The sequence below is a fragment of the Cololabis saira genome, chromosome 1 (genome assembly GCF_033807715.1).
Source record: "Cololabis saira isolate AMF1-May2022 chromosome 1, fColSai1.1, whole genome shotgun sequence".
NCBI lineage: Eukaryota > Metazoa > Chordata > Actinopteri > Beloniformes > Belonidae > Cololabis > Cololabis saira.
In genome coordinates, this window is record NC_084587.1 from 3,255,725 (window position 1) to 3,278,881 (window position 23,157).

General features: G+C 41.1%; 1 protein-coding gene across 2 annotated transcripts in view; it reads right to left on the minus strand.

The window, feature by feature from the left end:
- The window catches only part of LOC133448272 ((E3-independent) E2 ubiquitin-conjugating enzyme UBE2O-like), a 56,934-nt gene that overhangs the window by 12,770 nt on the left and 21,007 nt on the right, over positions 1-23,157 (minus strand). The window contains exons 4-18 of one of the 2 annotated variants that reach the window (XM_061726772.1): positions 19,554-19,651; positions 16,086-16,149; positions 15,838-15,981; positions 15,612-15,721; positions 12,895-13,042; positions 12,657-12,714; positions 12,071-12,248; positions 11,422-11,577; positions 9,696-9,850; positions 7,868-7,980; positions 7,599-7,727; positions 5,662-5,751; positions 4,565-4,892; positions 2,276-2,619; positions 394-574 (exon numbers count right to left, since the gene is read on the minus strand). In XM_061726772.1, coding sequence (XP_061582756.1) covers positions 394-574; positions 2,276-2,619; positions 4,565-4,892; positions 5,662-5,751; positions 7,599-7,727; positions 7,868-7,980; positions 9,696-9,850; positions 11,422-11,577; positions 12,071-12,248; positions 12,657-12,714; positions 12,895-13,042; positions 15,612-15,721; positions 15,838-15,981; positions 16,086-16,149; positions 19,554-19,651 — 2,296 coding nt within the window. Of the gene's footprint in view, positions 1-393; positions 575-2,275; positions 2,620-4,564; positions 4,893-5,661; positions 5,752-7,598; positions 7,728-7,867; positions 7,981-9,695; positions 9,851-11,421; positions 11,578-12,070; positions 12,249-12,656; positions 12,715-12,894; positions 13,043-15,611; positions 15,722-15,837; positions 15,982-16,085; positions 16,150-19,553; positions 19,652-23,157 lie in introns of those variants that run through there. The other variant, XM_061726688.1, reaches the window with a different exon arrangement.

Genomic DNA, 23,157 nt, shown 5'->3' on the forward strand with positions numbered 1-23,157 from the left:
ATCAAGCTGTGGGATTTCTGTATTTAGAAAAAACGATTTACATTTTTTTTGGTAGTTATTTGCTATTTAGTTAGTTTGGACTTGTAACACGCAGATTATTAAAGATTGGCTCATATAGGTTGTTTTGATGCATAGAAAATAAAAATACTCCATAAAATGGCAGTATAGCATGCAAAAAAGTAGAAATATGCTTAGACTTGTTCTATTGTAGGTTATGAAGGGTTAAAACAGGGAAAACTGCCGACTTAACAAGAACAACGAGACAGCAGAAGCTTTTACTCGTCTCAATGTCTCTCCTCCGTCGTGGCTTCAGCAGAAACTACCGGCTTGTTCCTGCTGCCTTCACGTCTCCAGGATTCACCTCGTCAGAACCCTGCGGCCCCCGTCACTCACCCGGAGCCCAGTCCAGCACGGAGAACACCTCCCCCTTGGCGCTGGTGAAGGTCACGCCGGGTTTCCCTCCGCTCTGCTGGCACAGCACCGGCGTCTCGCTGAGGAACTCGCTGGGCCAGTCCTGCCCGCCCACCGGGGTCCCGGGTTCCTGCTGGGGCTTCTCCTCGCCGGGCCGCTCCGCCTGCAGGAATAACAACAGCAGCAGGTTGGTGGGGGCGACACGTACAGGCTGCTTAATAACTACTTAATAACTACTACTTAATACTTAATAACTACTACAGTGACGTGTGCTCCTCTCTGTGTTTATGTTCCATCAGCACGTTGATATGTTAAACTGGTCAGTTACATGTGCAGCTTTATCATATTATAGTCTGCTAGCTTTAGGCTGAAACAGAATATACCTTTATTATTGGAAATATTAGTTTGATTTGATTTATTTTATTTTTGTACATTTAAAAAAAAACAAAAAAAAACACTTCATGAGAAGTTTAAGAAAACAAAACAAAGAATTTCCTCCTTTAAAACTTGCTAACTTGATTTACATGTGCCAAAAAAGGAGTAGGAAGAAGTGTAAACTTATTTAGTCCTACCCCCATTCACTGATCATTTAACCTGTATTTATAAATATTCACACACTGTACTCACACTGATAAATAACAGTATTATTATTATTATTATTTATTTATATTATTATTATAAATATTATATACTGTAATTATACTCACACACATACTTATACGTGCAAACATACATACAAGTATGTGTGTGAGGGAAAATACTATCACATATAGAAATGACTAAAATGTGACTAAAACTAATAAGCATAAGACTAAAGCTGCGTGCGATATTCCATCCTTCCACCCTAATGAGCAGCAAAAACAGTATGTGAGATTTTTTAGTGTGTCCGAAACATTAGAATGTACTCAATAGTATGTACTATCCATACTCATTCTGCAGAAATGTATTAGTGTGGATTGATGGACACTAGCTAAGCAGAAACTTCCCACAATGCAGCGGTGTTTGTTTGCCAAGTGCTGCGTATATGTATAATATTAAGTATAATAACCAGTAGTGGAGTTGAGGGGGGATGGCATCCCCCCCTGAAATAAAAACGGTCCAAATCATCCCCCCTGTAAAACCTCCATCCCTCCTTTCCATCCCTTATGTCAGTTCATCAATGAATGTGGTTTTACTGCTATTTCAACATTTAGAGTCATCACCAGAAAAATAACACCAGAAAAATAACTTATTTGACAATTTTCTCCTGTTTCAAGTAAATTTTCACTTGTTTTAAGTGTAATGAGATTTTTTTTACTAAAATGAGACATTTTAACTAGAAATAAGACAAATATTCTTGTTAAGATTGTGAGTTTTTGCAGTGATCCATGTTACTTATCCTGTGAAGGACAGAGTCATATTGATAAGTTCAGAAAAGTGTTTTTTATTGTTGTGTTTTGATGTATTTGATGTAAGCCCAGTGGATATTTAAAGCTTACAGAAGGCTGCATTTAACTGCTGCTATGTCATTCCTGCAGTATTTCTGCAGCTGTTTTCTTCACTGCTATCATTTGTAATATATTATATTATTTGTAATCAGCACAAATTATCTGTCCCCATATGATAAAATCCACCATCCATCCTGATTGTTTTTACAACTCGAGTACTGATAATAATATTACTATTATAATATTCGTATATAGGCAGGAAGTGCCGTGTGGCTCTGAGTAGTACGTCCGAATTAATGCATACTACTCATATTTACACAAAAGTGTGCAGAACTTAAGTATACTTTTTAGTATTTACTGTTTAGTACGGCATTTGGTAAGACCAAGACTAAATGTAACATGGCTGCCAGAATCAACTCTGCGGCGGCTCCACCTGCCTCGGCCCCGGCGCTCCCCACCGCCTCCATCTTCTCCTCCTCCACGATGGCCACGTTGTCCAGCGTCTTCCTCAGGTTCTCCTGCAGCTTCTTGATGTCGTCCAGGAAGCGTTTCTCCTTGGTGGGCTTCTCGGGGGCGGCCGGGGCCGGGCTGGCCACGCTGGCCGAGGCCGGCTCGGCCGCCGTGGGGGAGGTGGGCGAGCCGCCCGTCCACAGCTGCTCCACCGTCATGTTCTTCAGGCTCTCCAGGATCTTCAGGGCCTCCTTCAGCTCCCTGAAGCCCCGGGACGAGCCGTCCTTGCTGGGCTTCTCCGCCCCGTTCACCGCCGCCCCGGGAGTCGGTGCTGAGGAGAGATGAGAGGATTTAATGAAACAGAGTTACGACAAATGAGGAGGATTTAAGGAACAGAGTTACCACAGCGACACGTGAACCTGTTTGGAAAGTCATCATTTAAACAATGTTAAAATAAATCAAAGGAAAGGGGATAAATTGATCCTCACAGCACATTTAAGAACAACCAAAGTGCAGTCAAGTAAAGATCAGGCTACAATAAACTTTAACGTCTGACATATGAAATTAACATAAAAAAAAATCCCCTTTTTTATATTATTGTGGTTCATTATGTGTTGAAATCAAAATCAATTCCAATTTTGTGTTTAGAAATATTTAGACAATTATTTTTCTTGTTATGAATACATTAAATAAGTTCATGTTTTTTTTAATTTATTTTATAATTTTTCGGTTTGTATAAAACCTTTTTTCCACCTTCGGGATTAATAAAGTATTTTGAATTGAATTAAACGACTTACGCGCATCAAAAAGCGTTGCTCTTCTAGTTCTAGTTTCACATGTTTGACACTTGAAACGAAGATGTTCCGACAGATTTGATAAGAATTATTAATTATTATCACAACTTAATTCGATTTAGTTGAGCTAAAACAACGTGTCCACAAAAATACTGGGTTCCGTCAGTATTTCAGCAAAACAGTTCTTGTCTGACTGCTGATTTGCTGTGCGGAGTACCTCAGGGTTCTGTTTTGGTTCAACTTTTGTTTCTATTATATTTTCTCCCGTTGGGTAAGAAAATCCAGGAGTTTGCTGATGTTTCGTACCATTTATTTGTAGACAATATCCAGCTGTACTGTTCTTTTCTGAGATTCAGAAATACTGGGTGACGTTACAGAGTCCGTGGTCAGAAGTGACGCTCAGGTTTTCAGGACCACGGTCAGAGCCACGCGTTAGCATTTAGCGCCACAAACTAGAACCAACGAAGAGACGACTACCCGAATCCTCCGCAGCAACAATCGTGTATGTGTGGTCACAAAAGCATGAGGGATGTTTCCAAAACTATTGTGCAATAAATGATGCTTCATTTTGGTGTCAGTCTCAACAGCAGAACTGGTCTGAGTTTGCTAATGCTACTGCAAGACCACAACGGCCAACATTAGCTCAGGTTCTGCAAAAGCAACAGACAATGGCAAGAGACAAGTTAAAATAACGCAGGCTCTGACCCGCGCTGGACGACCAGCCGCTGTCAGTTGGAGAAGACCAAGGATTTCTCTTCTTGACGCACTCGAGCCGCAATATGATGTTTCATTGATTTGTTATACAGGACTGTCTCAGAAAATTAGAATATTGTGATAAAGTTCTTTATTTTCTGTAATGCAAAAATGTCATACATTCTGGATTCATTACAAATCAACTGAAATATTACAAGCCTTTTATTATTTTAATATTGCTGATCATGGTTTACAGTTTAAGAAAAGTCAAATATCCTATCTCAAAAAATTAGAATATTCTGGGAATCTTAATCTTAAACTGTAAACCATAATCAGCAATATTAAAATAATAAAAGGCTTGCAATATTTCAGTTGATTTGTAATGAATCCAGAATGTATGACATTTTGAGATGTACCTGCTGGATCTACTGCCCTTACTTTTTAACAACTTGTGCTTTTTATTATTTTACCTCTTTTTTTTAATCATTTTATGTGTTATTTATGTTTTAAGTGTTGTTGCTGCTTTTAATGTTGATGTAAAGCACTTTGAATTACCTTGTGTTGAATTGTGCTTTACAAATAAACTTCCTTAATCGTTATCTGGGCATCCCTAGATAAAACTCACTGAACCGTGAAAGGAAACTTTCATCCACTCACACGTCTTTGGAGACGAGATAAAGATAAAACCTCCAAAAACAACTCTAACGTCTTAAGACGAAGGAGCTTAGTGGACTTAAGGGAGCAGTTCTGGGTAAAAGTGATAATCTCTGTAAGTGAAGCATCTCTGACCTCCAGACGCCGGCGAGGCCACGTCTCCGTCCTCCCCCGGGGGGCCCTTGGCGGGGCTGGGGACTCCGTCCCCCCTGTCCCTGTCCCGGGCGTCCCCCGGCGACGGCGGGATGATGAAGGCCGAGGCCCCCGTGGGGGTCGGGGTGGGCGTGGCCGTGTCGATGATGTCAGAGTTGTTGACGTGTCCGTCGTCCTCGGTCGTCAGGCCGTTGTCCGTCTCCCAGCTGTCGCTCTCGTCCTCCCACTCCTCGGTGGACAGGACGCTGCTCGTCTCCTCCACAGAGTCGTAGTCCGTCTCCTCGATCTCAGACTCCACGTTGTAGAGATGCTGGAGAGGGAAAAGAACCGGGTCAGGGGGGAGCTCTGTAGCACCTTATAATGTAATAATTTCAACCTATAATGTAATAACTTTACCCTATAATGTCATAATTTCACCCAATAATGTAATAATTTCACCCTATAATGTAATAATTTCCCCCTATAATGTAATAATTTCACCCTATAATGTAATAATTTCACCCTATAATGTCATAATTTCCCCCTATAATGTCATAATTTCCCCCTATAATGTCATAATTTCCTGAAAATGTAATAAAACCCAATAATGTAATAACTTCACCAATAATGTAATAAAATATCCTGACGGATATTGTAATTACATTTTTACCGATAATGTAATACCTTATTACATTATTGGGAATTTATTACATGGTACTCAAAGTCTGAAATTTAACCCAATAGTCATTCTGGTGTTTTAAGTCCAGTGTATAAAACATTCTTAGATACTTAAAACACAAAATGTAGAACTCTGGACTGAAAATGAACATATATATTACATTATTTGTCAAGTATTACATTATCAGTTTTGGAAAAAAAAAAAAAAAGACCCACCTGAAAAAGTAATAAATTCCCAATAATGTAATAAGGTATTACATTATCAGTAAAAATGTTATTACAATATCCGTCAGGATATTTTATTACATTCGATTGAGTTAAGTGCAAATTTTATTACATTTTCAGGCGTTATTACATTTTCAGGAAATTATAGGAGCTACACGCTGCCCGCCGGACGACGGGCGGGACCAGGACCAACTCACCTGCGGCAGGACGACGGTCTTGGAGTTGTCGGCCCAAACCACCTCCACCTTGCTGCTCACGTCCACCCGGTACACCTGGCCCACCGACGTCTGCAGGGGAACCGACATCGGCCACGGTTACATGATGATTTTTAATTCGGAATTAATTATTCCGAATTAAATAATTCAGAATTAAACTATTTTCCTTCGAGTTTACATGGAAATAGTCATTCTGAATTGAGGTTTACATGGAGAACAAGTTTGATGGTCTTTCTCCAATTCCTCTCCAGGTCTGGGGGTTGGGAAGGTTCTGATTGGATAGGGGGGGGGGACCGGAAGTTAAAGGTATTGTGACATAATTTTTAACATGCTTTTAACACTATAAAAAGTCTTGGCCAACATCCCTCAAATGTGTCTAAAAGAGTGTAACAAGAAAAACTTCACTCTAGTACTCCATTCCTGGCTTTTTATTACAGTGTTTTTTTGCGCCGTGAAAAATGCTTCCATTTCCCCCTTTCCTGTCAATCATTGCTCCGCTCCTCCTCCAACCCAGCCATACGCTCACAGCGGCGTCGGAGAGTTAAGCCGGGAGCGACAGGCGAAGCATGCACGGAAAAGCAGGAGGGCGAACCACAGCAAACAATCATAAAAATAAAAGCATGTAAATAAAGTGTCCCCTTATCTTAAGTCCAGTCAGTGGCCGCGGGTCTTCTTAGCAGTTTTCCTCCGGTGATTAGAACAGAAGAGGCTGTAAACAGCTCCGTGTTAAGGCTGAATTATGCTTCTGCGTCAAAACGACGCCGTGCCTACGGCGTGTGGTTTTTGTACACGCAGAGGACACGCCGTCACATGCGCCGTCAGTGACGTGCACCTCCCGAAAATTGTAACTACGCGTCGAGGAGACGCCGACCACACGCAGGCCGAGAGGGCTGTGATTGGTTCGTTTGAAAGCGAAGCATTTCCGGTTTCCGGTTTGAATCAGTAGTGAACTTCCAGGGCTTTTTTCTTCGTTTATATGTGATTTTTTTTGTTTTTGTTTTTTGCACAATAGTTGTCCTTATTTCTTTGATTTACTGTGACCGGAAAAAGTCGGATAAACCATTCAGAAAAAGATCGCTAACTAGTGGCCGCGGGGGGTACTGCACCGCGACCAAATGGAGAGACGGAGAACTCTGAACGATTCGTGACAGCGTCACGGGTGCGCCGTGTGCTCTGCGTGTGTGTGACGCAGAACCATACCCGCACCTTTAAGCCTGATTTATGGTTCCGCGTTACACCGTTAACGCGGAACCATAAATCAGCCTTTATGGTGCGCTGGAGAGGAGAGGAGGCAGGGAGCTGGGTGGAGGGGGCGGTGATTTAGCGGATCGTTACGTAACGATCCGCCACCAAACCACATGCGCCGTTTTTGCATAGTTATGCGGAAAATCCCAGAAAGCACACAATACACTGAATGTTAAAAGTTCGTTGTTTTTTGGGTGTAAATGATGTCAAGACACCCAACAAAACACAAAAAATCAAGAAAAATTTGTTTTTCATGTCACAATCCCTTTAAACTACCGGAAGAAAAACTAACTACAACTGCTACAACTTTGAAAACCTCACAATTTTTATGTTTCCTGTTTCCATCTGTTCTTTTAATTATTTCCAGGTCCTCCAAGTACAATGATGGATTTGCATCTAACTTTCAGTCAGGTGACCAATGAACTGTCAATCATCCATCAAGCTCCACAATTACCATGTTAACATTAAATCAGATAGATTTGTCTAGGACTTTTCTCTTGCGGGACGGGAGAAGACACAGAATCAAAGCATCTCTATTATTGTGTGGCATAAATTCTCGTGTTTTAAAGTTTTGCGGGAGCGGACAGTAATGGTCAGAAATTCAGCGCGCTGTGGTAACTACACGTACCGGCAGCGACTGAAAACAAACAAACAAACCACAAAACCTCGTTCACCTCGTTCTCGCAGTCGTTCTCTCCGACCTCCGAGTTCCAGATCCTGATGACGATGTCGGTGGTTCTGAAGTGGAAGTCCGGGTGGTCGGCGATGTCGTACACGCTGACGTCGTCCTCCACGCCGGTGACCTGGAGACGACACAACCGTCAGTTGCTATGGTTACGGAGCTCCGCGCCAGCTCTAAAAACGCCCCGGCTGACCCCGGTGACCCCGGCTGACCCCGCTGACCCCTCTGACCCCTCTGACCCCTCTGACCCCGCTGACCCACCTCCACGTCGTCGCTGCTGGAGTTCAGCTTGATCCACTTCACCACGCAGGTCCGGCCCTTGTGGTCGCCCGACTGGATGACGCCGTAGACGCCCGGGTCCTGCAGGGCTTGGGCTGCAGGACCAACAACCAACATTTCAGTTTTATTTATTCCCATCATGGAAATATGCAAACAAAAAAAACAAACAAGTAAAATGAAACACAATCAAAAGCAGATTCCATAACCAGAAAGGAGCAGGAAGAAGAAAATCTTATTCTACCTGCCCCTCCCTCAAAACTAAACAATAATTACAGATTTCTGCACAATTACTTAGTTAATATCACAAAGAAAGAAAAACAAAAAAATCAAAGATAGATTGTCTCCATACGCATATATTATACATTTTGACTATTTCATCCATACATTGCCATTTTTTTCTCTTTAAATTTCTTTTTAAACTGAAATATTTTTATACAGCCCTTTAAATCATCATGTAATGAATTCCATAACTTAATTCCAACAATAGAAACATCATCTGCTTTAAAGTTGTTCGGGCAAGTAGATGTTTAAAATGACATTTTCTACGACTATCTTCATTATTTGAACTGAAAGTAAACATGTGTTGTAAGTTTTCTGGTAATAATTTACATTTAGCTGTTACATGATTATGAGAACGTGAGGAGAACCAAAGAACCAGATGGAGCTTTTCCTAAATGTAACTAAATGTTTCTACCTGAACTAAATGTTTCTTTACCTAAACTAAATGTTTTTACCTGAACTAAATGTTTCTTTACCTAAACTAAATGTTTTTACCTGAACTAAATGTTTCTTTACCTGAACTAGGCATGGGACGATATGAAAATTTCATATCACGATATTAGTGGACAAAAATATCACGATTACGATATTATCACGATATTAGCGTGTCGCTTATAAAATTCTTAAAATGCAAGGAATAACACTAACCGTGGATCCACTGGTTCCTTCAGAACATTTATTCTCAAATCATTCTCAACACAGTGACACTTGAGGTGGAGAACAAATAGTGTACTGTAAATGTTATGCATTACAAAGTGTAAACTATAGTACCGGTACTTATTTGAACTTTCTTTTTTTGTAAGAAAATACTTCCCTGAGAGTCGAAAGAAATAAGTGACAAATAGAAATAAAGTGACAAAGTAGAGCCAAATGCACACTGATTGTATTACTCTCTGAAACTTTAACAGTGGCTGGCTGCCTGCTACTTGGTACGGCTCTCTGGAAAAATAATAAAATAAAGGCACTGCTCTGTAGTATACAAAACAAAAGCTGCATGGCCAACACAAAGATTGAGTGAAAATAAAGTGCCACAGTAGTCAAATGCACACGGATTGTACTACTCTCTGAAAAAATATTAAATAATAATAATAAATAATATTAATAAAATACATGAAAAAAAATAACACTGGCTTCTACCTGGCTGGTAGCCTTGTGTGACCAAAAAAAAAAAAAAAATTGGCGATAATTACAGTACCCCACGATAACGTTATCGCGGCCGTTTTTTATCGCGATATACGATAATATCGTATATCGCCCCATGCCTAAACTAAACTAAATGTTTCTTTACCTGAACTAAATGTTTTTACCTGAACTAAATGTTTCTACCTGAACTGAACTAAACATTTCTACCTGAACTTAATGTTTCTACCTGAGACTGAAGATGTGCAGCTATATATAGATAAATGTAGTTTATATAAACTTTCTTCCTCTAGTTCTGCAGAGCAGCTTGAAAGTCCTGCCCACTGCGTGACCACAGGTGATTTTTGACTCTTTCTGTGTGAATCCAGAGCCAGAAACACGGGTTTCTCACGTCTCTTGTCCACGACGAAGTCCCCGGGGCAGAACTCGTGTCCGTCCAGGTGCTGGATGGGGATGAGCTCGTTGGACCGGATCCCCTTCTCCACCCGGCCGTCCTTCCACATCACATCCGCCGTGGTCTTAGTGGACACCACTTCCACCGCCACCCTGGAGAGAAACGGAGCTTTCTGTGACCGGAACCACGGCACAACACAATTACCCACAATGCACCTGCAAGCTGCATCTGAATAAATCTGGTGTCACTACAGGTAACATGAAGTTTATGGAGATGGAGAGAAGCAGGAATGTGGATTCATGTGGTGAAAAACCTAAAATCCTGAAACATCAACATTAATTGACCCTTTGTTCTGATTGGTTCCTGACTGACCAATCAGAAACATCGTTCTCCGTTTGCTTCATCCGGGTCAGAATATCCGGTTCATCAATGGAAAAAGTGTAGTTTTTAATTTACTTGTATCAAAATGTAAATCACTGGATTATTTTTTTAAACCTTGTATTAGGAACACTTGTAGTGTCGTGAATGTGCAGCGGATTTTTATCCTCAAACTGGTAGAAATCTGATCCGAACTTCCAAAACAACCGCGAAAGCCTTTTATTCATTTACCTTAAAATTGTTAAAAAGTAGGTGTTTTCATATACTTTTTCTTTCCTTTTTGCAATTTTATTTATGTGTGGGTGTGTATTTGCATTATGGTGTTTTTAGAATAATAGTTTAGTGAGCTGTTTTCCTTTTTTTTATTTTTTTTATTTATTTATTTTCTATTCTTTTTTTTTGCGTAATTAATTCTTATCCTGCTATAATTTTATATCCATTTATTTTTATTTTATTTTTATGTTTCTATGTTGGAGGGGTTAAAAAAAAAAGGGAAAAAAAAGGGAAAAAATCTTTGACTTGTGATTTTCTTTTAGTGATACTTGGTACACCACGGTCACTGTATGTAGTGATCTTTCTATTGTTTTTTTTCTTCTAAATAGAAATAGTTATAAATATGTATGTACCATTGTTACTTTGGCTATTGATCTCAATAAAAAAAAGGAAAAAAAAAAAAAAAGGTTAAAAAGTGATACCTGCTACCCAGACAGAATCACAGGAATACATTTAATCCCAAAACCAACGGTAAATCACGATAAATGTGTGCTTTGGATGACGCTACGTGGGCGACAACACCTTCCACCGTGCTATGAGCTAAACTCATCAAAATATCACGTTTTTGCCAAAAACCTCAGTTTTTTTAAACTCACTACACCCAAAGTGTTCCTTTTGTTTATATCTAGTTTCTATTGATTTTCTTTGGTACAATAATTAGAAATAAAGTGATTTAAAACACAATCTTTACAACAGGAGTGGGGGGAGACGACAGTTGTCCGACCTGGCAACAAAGGGTCAATTCTGAGATGAAACGTTGTGACTCGGATGATTGTTGGTACCAAACTGATAAAACTGGGTTTATTTGACATGAAAGTCCCTAAATGTTTGTATTTGTTTCTAAATGTAACTGTTCTGGGAGAACGAAGGCCGTAACTCAGAAACAACTTCCTGGATGTGGATGATTGACAGCTCAGTGGAAACGGCTGCTGGGAATTCCTGCTTGAAGGCGGAGATTTGTGACCAAATCATGTGACTGACGTCACTTCCCCTCGACATGATCACTGTGTAAAGGTAAGGGCTCTAAGACGGGGGTCAGGGGTCGTCCAGGACCCCCCCCCGTGAAACTCACCGGTCCCCGGGCTTGAACTCGCGGGAGAACTTGGTCCTCTTCTTCTTGTGCTTCCTCTTCAGGTTGCGGATGGATAACGGGATGCTCTTCTTGCGGTTTGTTCCCAGGCCGCCGCTCTGGGACGAGGCGGTGGAGCTGGCCGACGACGTCAGGGAGCTGCAGGAAACCACGGTTATTTCTGTTAGTTTAACCTCTCTAGAATAAGAATAAAACATTTAAATAAAAAAACCCAGGGTTATTTCTGTTAGTTTAACCTCTCTAGAATAAGAATAAAACATTTAAATAAAAAAACCCACGGTTATTTCTGTTAGTTTAACCTCTCTAGAATAATAATAAAACATTTAAATAAAAAAACCCACGGTTAGTTTCTGTTAGTTTATCTTCTCTAGAATAATGATAAAACATTTAAATAAAAAAACCCAGGATTATTTCTGTTCATCTAACTTCTCTAGAATAATAATAAAACATTTAAATGAAAAATAAAAAACTGAAAAACGCCAAAAGTGGCAGCTTTATCTGGGTTTTAATAATAATAATAATAATAATAATAATACTGAGCATTCCACCAACTCCACTGTCTGATTGTAGCCGTTGCCTAGCAACAGCCTCCCCCCGATTGTAGTCGTTGCCTAGCAACAACCCCCCTGACCTGGTGTCGTCCGTGTCCTCGGCCGCCTCGTCGTCGGCGTCCTGCTCCCCGAGCTCCGCCCCCTCGTCGGGGTTCTGGGGGTTCTGGAGGTTCTGGGGGTTCTGGTTCTCCACAGAGTTCTGAACCGGCCCGTTGTTGTTGGACTGGGACGGGTCTGGCTGCTCCGGCTTGTGGTCGCCTGAAGGAAACAACGTTTAAAAAACCAGGACAAGCTGCAGAACGCAGCTAAAACCCTCGCTCAGCCGGCGCTGCTGCTCCACGGGTCGATGGCAAAAGTTACTTTTATTGCTTTATATTAACTGGATTAATTGGAAGTGTTTTTTAGGTGCCTTTAAAGCTAAATTAAAATAAATTATCTGCTTTGTTGAGCTTTTGAGACAGCTTAGAAAAAATAGTTTTTATTCTTAATAATAATTAAGAATATTATTATTACTACAAGACATTATTAATAATCTGAGGTGTTAAATAACTAAAACTTCTCTGATCAGATCAGCTGGGGGTTTTTACAGTAACTTCTGCAGGAAAACAGAAGCAGAACTTTACTGGTTCTGGTTCTGCAAACATGAACTACAGACGGATTCAGCACCTTGTGCATCAGCGTTTTCTGTCTTCTTCCCAGAATCCTTCTTGAACATCCGCTTGAGCTGCAGGAGACACAAGTTGGACGGTGAAACAACTCCGTTGATTATAGTTTATAGATTATAAACCACAAACATATCTGTTTGCACCAATTATAGTTTATAACTCTCTAAAAGCGTCATAAGAAACAATCCTCCAGTGTGAAGAAACAAACGTCTGAGATGTTTAAATAAAAGGATCCGAACCTTCCTGGCGACCGGGTCCTCCGGCAGAACCGGGCCCTCCGGTCCCTCACAGGTGATCCTGGTGGCGTCGCCCTTGGCAGGAAACACGTAGAGGGAACGCTCGCCCAGCTGTCGCTGGGTGTGGTCGTAGTAGCCCAGCCGCCGCACCCTGTAGCCAATCAGAGAGTTACTAAAGACCTGGACCAGGACCAGGACCTGGACCTGGACCTGGACCAGGACCAGAGGAGGAGAGTTACTAAAGACCTGGACCAGGACCAGGTCCCACACAGACCCAGACTACGGTGGGTAAAAATATCGAAAAATCGATGCATCAATTCTCCCGCCCTGATTCCATATGGATTAATCGAAGCATCTGAATGATTCTCCTCCCGGCCAGTGGGGGCGCTGTGGCAACATTTTCTTATGATTGGTGTTTTGTGGACGGGGGCGACCAAACAACAATAACATGGCGACGATGGCAAGCAAAAAATCTTTCAGATCAGACGTTTGGACTCATTTTGAATTCCCATTTAAAGAAGGAACACGAGAAACGGAGTAAAGTAGGGAGGAGTGTAAAGCTGCTTTCACATAGAGGGCAAAACGCAGACCGCCGCCGGCTTTCCCATTCATGTAGGTCAGGGATATTCAACTGGCGGCCCGCGGGACACTTGCGGCCCACCAGGAGTTTTTATGTGGCCCCTGGTCATATTTCATACCTAGTTATTAATGTTTTTAATATATATTAAATCGTTTTATATATATCGTTGCATTTAATGTCACTTCCAGTAGAAGTAAGCAAAGTAAGCGAAACTAACATGGTTTCCATATCGCATTTTGTTAATTAATAAAAGTTTCAGATGCTTGGTAGCATTTTCAGTTGGTTAATGATTCATTGGACAGAGTTTGTACATGTTAATCTCTGCTAGAGATGTTTTTTACTACTTCAGATTTTTTGCCAGTGTTGCACAGTGATAATGTTTGTCACATTATTTGTTATTAACCTCCGTTTATAGAGGACTTGTTTACATCATTAGGCTTCTAGGATTGGCCTGACATTTTTTTCATCTGAATCTCTTAATGAGGACTCTGCATTTCAGATGAACTTCTAAGTCTCCTATAATTTCATGTGATTGTTTTGTTTTGCTGATATAATGCACTGATGTGTCATTAATAAAAGGAGCTTATGGTTAATATTTTGGTTGCTTATTTATATCATCTAACTGGCTACTATGGACTGAAATGCTTAATATAATATTCAAATAAGGAAATCTTGGTGGAAAGTGGTGCTTTGTCATTATGGCGTGTTTTATTAAAAGTAGGTCAATACCAACTTCATTAAGTTTGCACAATGCATGGTTTCAAAATTAACTTGCATTTAAAATAATATTTCTTTGTCTGAATATTATATTTAACATTCACAATGACTAAATCTGGAGACAATTAATACATCATTATTATGTAAACTAGACAGATATATTCTCCTGCTCATTCCTGAGCACAAATGTATTATATATACATAAATCTTTGTCCTTGAGTGCAAAATGCCCAAATTTTCCGCCTGCGCGCTTTGTGCGGCCCTCTCCATACAGTTTTTTTGCAGATGTGGCCCCCTGAATAATGTCAATGTCAATTATATTTATAAAGCACATTTAAAAACGACCGAGGTCGACCAAAGTGCTGTACAGCATACAAGAAAATAAAACAATACCAAAAGAAAAACACAGTACACAGTGTAGAAACAATAAAATCACTAACATACTAAAATGATCAATAAAATAGTAATAAAAAAAATAGATAATAGAGAATAGACGACAAAGAACAGACACAAAGTGCACAATCACTTCACACAGATGTGGGGAACTAATTTGTCACACACTAAAAGCCAAAGAAAATAAATAAGTTTTCAAAGAAGACTTAAAAACCACTAATAATCTAGTTGAAGACCCCTGATGTATGTGCCACTGCGGCGCAAGAGCATTATTTAATTCCACCGTGCCGCGCTGTGAGGAGTGGTGTCCAATAGGAGAAAAGGTGGTGGAGGCTGTGCCGACTCTGCGCCAAGTCAGTACTGTAGTACAAAAGTTCAAATAAAAAAAATAAACACACATGACAGTTTTGTGTCAACATGATCCGCAGGTTTGTCTTGTTGCTGCCGAACAGCAACACGACAAACCTGCGGATTATGTTGACACAAAACTGTCATGTGTGTTTATTTTTTTTATTTGAACTTTTGTACTACAGTACAAATGCACAAGTGAGCCATTATGGTGCTGCTAAGTTTAATTGCTCAGTTCATTTCTACAGGACTGTCTCAGAAAATTAGAATATTGTGATAAAGTTCTTTTTAAGATTAAGATTCCCAAAATATTCTAATTTTTGGAGATAGGATATTTGAGTTTTCTTAAGCTGTAAGCCATGATCAGCAATATTAAAATAATAAAAGGCTTGCAATATTTCAGTTGATTTGTAATGAATCCAGAATGTATGACATTTTTGTTTTTTTAATTGCATTACAGAAAATCACAATATTATAATTTTCTGAGACAGTCCTGTAGGCATGAAAATAAAAATAATGAAAAATTGCCAACAGGTATTTGTGTATTTCGATGTTTTACTGAATCGATATCGAAGCACTTAAAATAAATATCGAATCGAAATTGAATCAAATCGAAACCTAAAGAATGGAAATGGAATAGAAAGGTTCTTAACAATCCCCAGCCCTAACCCAGACCCGGTACCTGCACAGGTTCTCCTGCGTGATGGTGGAGGCCGGCGGGTAAACGCTGTCCGACCCCTTGGGCGAGTAGCTCTTGGTGATCCAGGTGACCTTCAGCTCCACGACCTTCACCTGGAGAGAGAGACGTGTGGGTGAGACGGGGGGACGCGGGTCGGACCGAAACCCGGGTCGGGACCGGGCCGGTGCCGGTACCAGCACCGCGGGCCGAGCCGCTGACGGAGCCTCACCTCCTCCACCACCACCCGGAACTTGCACTTCCGGCCCAGCACGGGTTTGACCCCCGACAGCCACGTCACGTTGGTGAAGACCTTGGCCGGGCCGATCAGGACCTGGCCCGGGTAGAACCCGTACGTCTCGTCGAAGAACAAGCCCTGAGGAGACAGACACGTCAGCGGGACCAGAACCAGAACACGAGACACGTCAGCGGGACCAGAACCAGAACCGGGTCGGGGGCGGAGGAGGAGGAGATACGTACCGAGTCGCTGACGTGAGGGCAGATGTCGTAGAGTTTAGCTCCGTCCTCCACACTCATGGAACACCTGGAAATACAGACAAGGATCAGACCAGATCTGGACCAGGACCTGGACCAGACCACGCACACCAGGGGTGGAACATTATATCTGCCACGAAATTTCACGATACAAAAATGTCACAATACGTGTCGTGGAGGTAGGGCTGTGCGATTAATCGATTTTAAATCTAAATCGGATTTATTAATCAAGACGATGTTAAAAAAAAGGAAAATCGGAAAATCGATTTTCCTTTTCTGCCGCTAGCTGCATGCGTCTAGTCATCTTTGTTTGGTGAAGAAAATTGTAAATGTTGTCACTTTACTAAACTCAAGGCGGATTTACAGTATCTTTCAATTGCACTTCATTCCCAATAGGGAAATTCGTTTTCTATTTTTCTTTAAATATAAAGATAAAATATTTGAAACAATTTATTCCATTGTCTTTTGTAGTTTTACCAAAAAAAAAATCGAAATCGGAATCGAAAATCGGGTTTTCAGAGAAAAAAAATTGGGATTTTATTTTTGTCCAAAATGGCCCAGCCCTACGTGGAGGTGACAAACTGTAGCTGATATTGGGTTATTAATATTAATATATTGTGTTTACTAGTAACGCGCGGACCAAAGTCTTACTACACTCAGAAGAAACATATAAACGTCTTGTATTTTTTTCAAAATGTGCGGCGCGCCTAATACCGCAGTGCGCCCAATGTGTGTTATTGTAAGGCGGACGTAGTTGAGGCTCCATGAGAACGCTGTTGATCTGTGACTCTATGCTGCACGTCCCACAGTCGATGTGAAAAAAGAAGTGAAACAAATGAACGCTGCGCTTGCTGTTATTCCAGGAGGTACAAAGGAACTCCAACCGCTGGACGTCGGTGTGAACCGGCCGGTGAAGTGAGGCTGCGAGTGGCGTGGGAGCGATGGACGACTGATGGAGAACACAGCGCCGGGCAAGTTACGCTACAGTTTGCGGATGGATTGTAGATGCTAACGTGGGCCAACGTGTCTGCTGGGTTGGACTGTTGTTCGAGCTTTCGCAAAAGCCGGCATCATTTCCGAGGAGCCGCACGGCACGGAAAGTGACTAACAGCGAAGAAAGTGGAACTGGCACAGTTGATTTAGCGCAGCTGTTTAATTCAGAAACGGAGGATGAGGACTTTGGGTTTGATTAATGACGCTTGTTTTAATTTTTGATTATTCATTGGTGATTTAAAAAATGTTAGTACTTTGTAATAAAGACTTAAATAAAGCACAATCAAACTCAGTTTTGCTTCCGCTCTATTTTTAAATACGCACACTTGTGCGTGTTGTTGTAGACGTATGTGCGCCTTTTCGTACGGTGCGTCGTATGGTCGTGAAAATACGCTAGTACCGTTTTGTCGTCCCGATCACGGGACTCTTGTGGGGTTTTGAGCTCCGAACTTTTACTTCTAAGCTGAGCATGAATCAATGTTTTTTATGATGTAAAGATTGTGTCGTCACCAGGGGCGGATCTAGGATGTCAGGAGATCCGGGGCTTAGCCCGGGGGGGGGGGGGGTTCCCGGTTTGGCGCCGTTTTCCCACTCCTTTGGACGTACAGTAGCCTACAGCTCGGTTTGCAATAGCTCTCTACCACTACCAAAAGTTTTCTACCATTTTTAAACACACCTGGCATGTCCAAATTTTGGGAGATTTCTCTCCACTTTTGTCCCTTTTTATTGAGGTCACAATAGACCTGCAGTCTTGTATCCCACAGCTCCTCACACAGACTCACAGCCAAAATGATTTTTTCTTCAATCTTGATCGTCTCTGATCTACAACCTGCAAGTTTTTTTCTCCCTCCACCACCTTCTCTACTATCGGACACCGCCGAGATGTCGTCACAGCGCAGCACGGTGAAATTAAAAAATGTTCAATTTGGGCGCAGGCAAATGTTTTAAGTTATTTAGATAATTTTAGATATTTTGCGGTGCAGTATCAGCCCAGCAGAGATAATTTTAGATGCTTCCCGTGCCCTGAATGCATTAAGTGACGGAAGCATTATTTGATAGGATATTACTGGACTATCAAATTATGCTACCCCTGAAATATCGATTTAAAATTGATAATATGGGATGTTGAGTATTTGATCCTTCAAAATTCACTACCCATGACATGAATTGCATTACTTTTTGTGAACATTATACGATAAAGAGGAAAAATAAAACAATTCTATGGCTTTATTTGATATTCATTCAGTCATTCTCATTTATTTAACCAGGCAGGTCATTAAGAACATTCTTATTTACAATGACGGCCTGGCAAGAGACAAGGACCACTTGGGGGGAAAGGAAGTGGTTTAGGGAGTAAAACAGTAAGATTGTTGCTCTGCAAAAGGTAGAAAACCATTAAGGAACTTTTTCTGATAGGGTAGCAAAACTCGACAGATAGACGCTATTGGTTTATGCCGTGGTAGCATTTTTCGACGAAGCAGCAGAAATCAACAGAACACCGGCTCGGTCTGCGCTTTGTGCCCAGAGCGGACGCTTCCCCTCCGAGCTCGGCGGCGCGAGACGGCACCTGCCGCGGTGTTTGCGCCCCAATTGAACATTTAGACCGGACGATTTTTTATTTTTTTATTTTTTTTTCTCAGATCTGGGCACCTGAGCCGTCTCTGCGCCGAGTCTGCGCCCAACCCGGCGGCGTGCGCCCTGTTGCGCGCCGCCGACCTCGGCTGCAGACCCTGCGCTCTTGCGTGGAGGCAGCACATACACAATGAATGGGAAAGCACTCGGCCATCTCCGTGGGCGCTCGGGCCCCGAAGCACCCACGGTTCCTGCGCCTATGGATCCAGGGCTTTTGGAAAAACATTCGGGGCTTGAGCCCAAGTAGCCACCCCCTAGATCCGCCTCTGGTCGTCACCAAAGGTGAGAGGCTGAAACAATACCGGGGTTCAACCTTACGGCCTCAGGCTGGAGCAGGTGAAGCTCTGAGCTCTGCACAAGATCAATAACAGTCATGCTGCATTTGGAGTTTGGGACTTTTCATAGTTTATTTATTTACTTTTATTTATTTAATTTTAGTTGTTACATTTCTGGAAAAGAAAAAATCTCAAGTCATACATGACAAACTATTCAGTTTGTGGCAAAATATTTGTACTTGTATGAAACTGAAGATCATAATGCAAACCTGACATTTACTTTTAGTTCAGTTTGTGGAAAATGGTTGTCCTGACTTTCTCTTTAAAACTCAAACAGTTATAAAGCATTACAAACTGTAACAATAGGGCAAACACACAGCATTGTTTTGTATTTTGTGTCTTTTAAATAAAATAAATTTTTTTCCAGTCATATGTTCCTCATTCAAGGTTGTTAAAAAAATACTGCTATAATATTGTATGGTTATCGTGACCTGAATATCGTGTATCGTATCGTGACATTAGTGCACCGTTCCTCCCTAACCAACACTCCTACCTGGCTCCGTTGGACAGCTTGAGGATGATGTGGTTGGTCAGGTCGTACACTTTCCCCAGCCAGAAGTCGTAGGCGATGTAGTCACCGTACATGAAGGACTGGAAGGAAGTCAGAGAAACAAACCCAAGTTTCAGTTCCTATGCTAGAAATTACCCACAATGCACCTCATCCTGCAAGTTTACCCCCACTCGGACTCTTCCAACACAGTTAGAAAAAGACCAAGCAGGTAAAACTCTGTTTCCTACGTTAGAGTATTAAGCCTGATTTATGTTAAACCAACGCAGAGCCTTTGCTGTTGCGTAGGGGGTTACGTTATTTTCCAGAGAAAAGAAAAGGCGATTCCTGCTCGAAAACCCTCCAATGTGGCTGAATTATAACAATTTTATTGTTATCGTTAGGGGTGGGCAAAAATATCGATATGGCAATATATCGCGATACTTTTCCAGCCGATTCAATATCGATATTAAAAATTTGAATATCGATTTTTTTTTTTTTTTTTTTTTAATATTTTTTATCCCCGATCTTTTTCCTATTATATCAGCCAGTGCTCTTACCTAAGTGACACTCCTGGGCATTGCCACTCTCTACCAACCCTGGAAGGGCCCTGCACTGAGCTCAGGTTTTATTTAACGTTTTATTTCATTTTATAATTAATTTTTTATATAACACAATCCCCTGTCCTTAAAAAATGAAAAATAATGGACAGAGGTTTATTTATTTATGGATTTATATCTATACTGACTGATCACTGTGCCTGTCCTTGGTTTTAGTTCCATCTTTCTTGTGTTTATTATCAGTTGCCACATAATTAAAGCAACCTCATACTAAATTTAATGTTAATTTCATATGATGTAAATAATATGAAAAACATATACAAATATGTTGTAACTTTAGCTTGTATAGTTATAATAAAACATTGTTTTGACTCAGTTTGTCCCATGAATTGTAACTATAATCTGATGAACGTGCAACTCGGATTTTAAGATCCATCACTATCATCTGATGTACATATATACAACTTGGATTTTAAGATGTGTAATGCATTTTTAAATTTTTCGGTGAACTATGTAGAATATAATAATCGGGATATCACATAATCGGGACATCGCAATGTGTATCGTATCGTGGCTCAAGTATTGTGATGCGTATCGTATCGTGAGGTCCTTCCCAATACCCACCCCTAGTTATCGTCGTCTCTAGTTGATTCTTTGTTTAGCTTCCGGCTTTTCCGGTCACAGTGAACAACGGTGGCCGAGAGAGAACCGGAACTGGAGATGAGTTGCTGCCAAGCAAACCAATCCCAGCCCTCTCGGTCTGCGTTGGTCTCCGTCGCCGCGACGCGTAGTTACAATTTTTGGGAAGTAACGTCAGGCTAGACTTTGGCCCTGTCCCAATACTTCCCCTACCCCTAGTTTTCAGCCCTACCCCTAAATTTTGCGCGTTCCCGTGAGGGTAGTGGTGTCCCAATTCCTCTTTTCACCTAGAGGTAGTGGAGAAAACGAGTGTAGTGGCTATGAATCTATCCCTACGGATCGAGGGATTTCCGATCCTCACTAGCTGATCTAGGGAAAAAAAAATTTCCCAGAATGCTTTTCGTCGTCATTTGCGGACTGAATAAAAAAAAAACATGGCGGACATTTCTTATTTTTTTGTGAATAAATATAAATATTTTGAGTTAGTTTCTGCATACAAATGCGTTTTGATTACATTTCTAGCGAGAAATATATATTTTACTTTCATAATATTCACTCAGTGAATGTACATAATCACTAGTTTCCCATTGTTCGTGAAGATCACGCCAGAATAAAGGCTGATTTATGGTTCCGCGTTACACCAACGCAGAGCCGTCTGGGAGATTTGCGAGGCCCTGTGCGGAATGGCTGGGGGGGGCAACATTTTGGGGTTTTTCGGGTTGGATCGGGTGTCTATATGCGCAATTTTAACTCTCCAATTATCAAAATACTGGATACCTTCCCCTGCCTCATCATCATCTCTTGCCTCTTGCCTGCTTTAGACCCGGTCGGATCGGTGATTTTTGTAACAAATTTATCAAACGAGCCTTTCAGAGAGGCATTAAACTCTTCCATTTTCTTTAGTTTTTTCCTTTTTTCATTCCCTGATGGAAATTTCCTGAATCTGTCTCGTTCTCTCGACATTGTGTGACAGTTTGTTCCAACTCCACCGTCTGGATCAGAGCAGCTTGTGTCTGCGCTTGGTCTGATCAGTTGTATTGAACAACAGACACGCGCATCATTGCACATATATTTATTGATATGCAGAGACTAGTACACATTTAGGTCTGTAATGGAACGTGACTGTTGATATTTATAAGGGAAAGAAGGAAAAAAAAACAAAACAAAAAAAAATTTGGAAAAAAAAAAAAAAAAAACGGCCCATAGCGCGAGGCCCAGTGCGGTCGCACGGTTCGCACACCCCTTGCGGCGGCCCTGGGCGTAGGTCACGTACCCTACGCCATAGGCTCGGCGTCGATTTAACGCAGAACCATAAATCAGCTCCAGAGCCGGCAGGCAGGCAGACGCCGCCGGGGTGGTGCTGAAAGTCGGGGGAGTATTGGGACCAAGGGCGTAGGTTTGCATAGGGACGGTAGGGACATAACACTACAAACTTTTCAGGAGGCTCAAATTGTCCCTACCAACTTTTAAGCAACCTTATTTGCATCATATAATGAGTTCAGATATAAAGGTAATTTAGATTGTCTTCCCAAATGTTGAAAGGATAGAATTGACCCTACCATTATTAAGTGAATTATTTTCATTATGCTCAGACTTACATTTACCCCTTTTCACTTGCTGAATTTGCCGGTCCATTTTTTTTTTGGATTGGCTGATGACTTGACCATTTTTTCCATAATTGCTCAACCCACTGATGCATTTTAGAGATGAAAATAAGGGAAAAGAAGGTGAAGAGACAACCAATTAAAGCAATGTATTACTCGTGTGGTGAAGGACAATGTATAACATGTAGTTCCATATATAGGTTAAGTAGTAGTTAAGAGATTATTAATAAGTTTGTATTTATTGTGTATGTTAATATAATTTAAGTTATGTTCAAATATTGCAATTTAAATTGCTAATAAAATCCTGGAATATTCTGGAAGTTTTCAAAATGTGTCTTTAGTAGTTTTTGAAAACAAAGGTTTGAATCATACCGCGTATCAGGTGAACCAATACACATTATACACAGTATAAGTCTATACAGATTTATTTTGCATTGATCATTTAGCCTATCAATTAATTAGGTTCATATTCGTGACAAATGTAGCCCTGACCCCCGTTCACCCAATCTGGTCTTATTAATGTCCTGTCCCCAGCAAAAAGTACATGCAGGTTATGCCGTTATATCGTCCCTACCAATGTTGAGACCAAACCTACGCCCTTGATTGGGACAGGCCCCTGGGAAGATTTCAAGTGCCCTAAAATCTGTCCCTTCTTTTTTAGGTGTAGTGAAAGAAAGTAGGGGGAGTATTGGGATTGGGCCTTTGCGTTGATTTAACGCAGAACCATCATTCAGCCTTTAGGGCCGTGCAGGAGAAAAAATATTTGAGAGGGGAAGATTTTTTTTATTGTGCACTTCGATAAAAAAA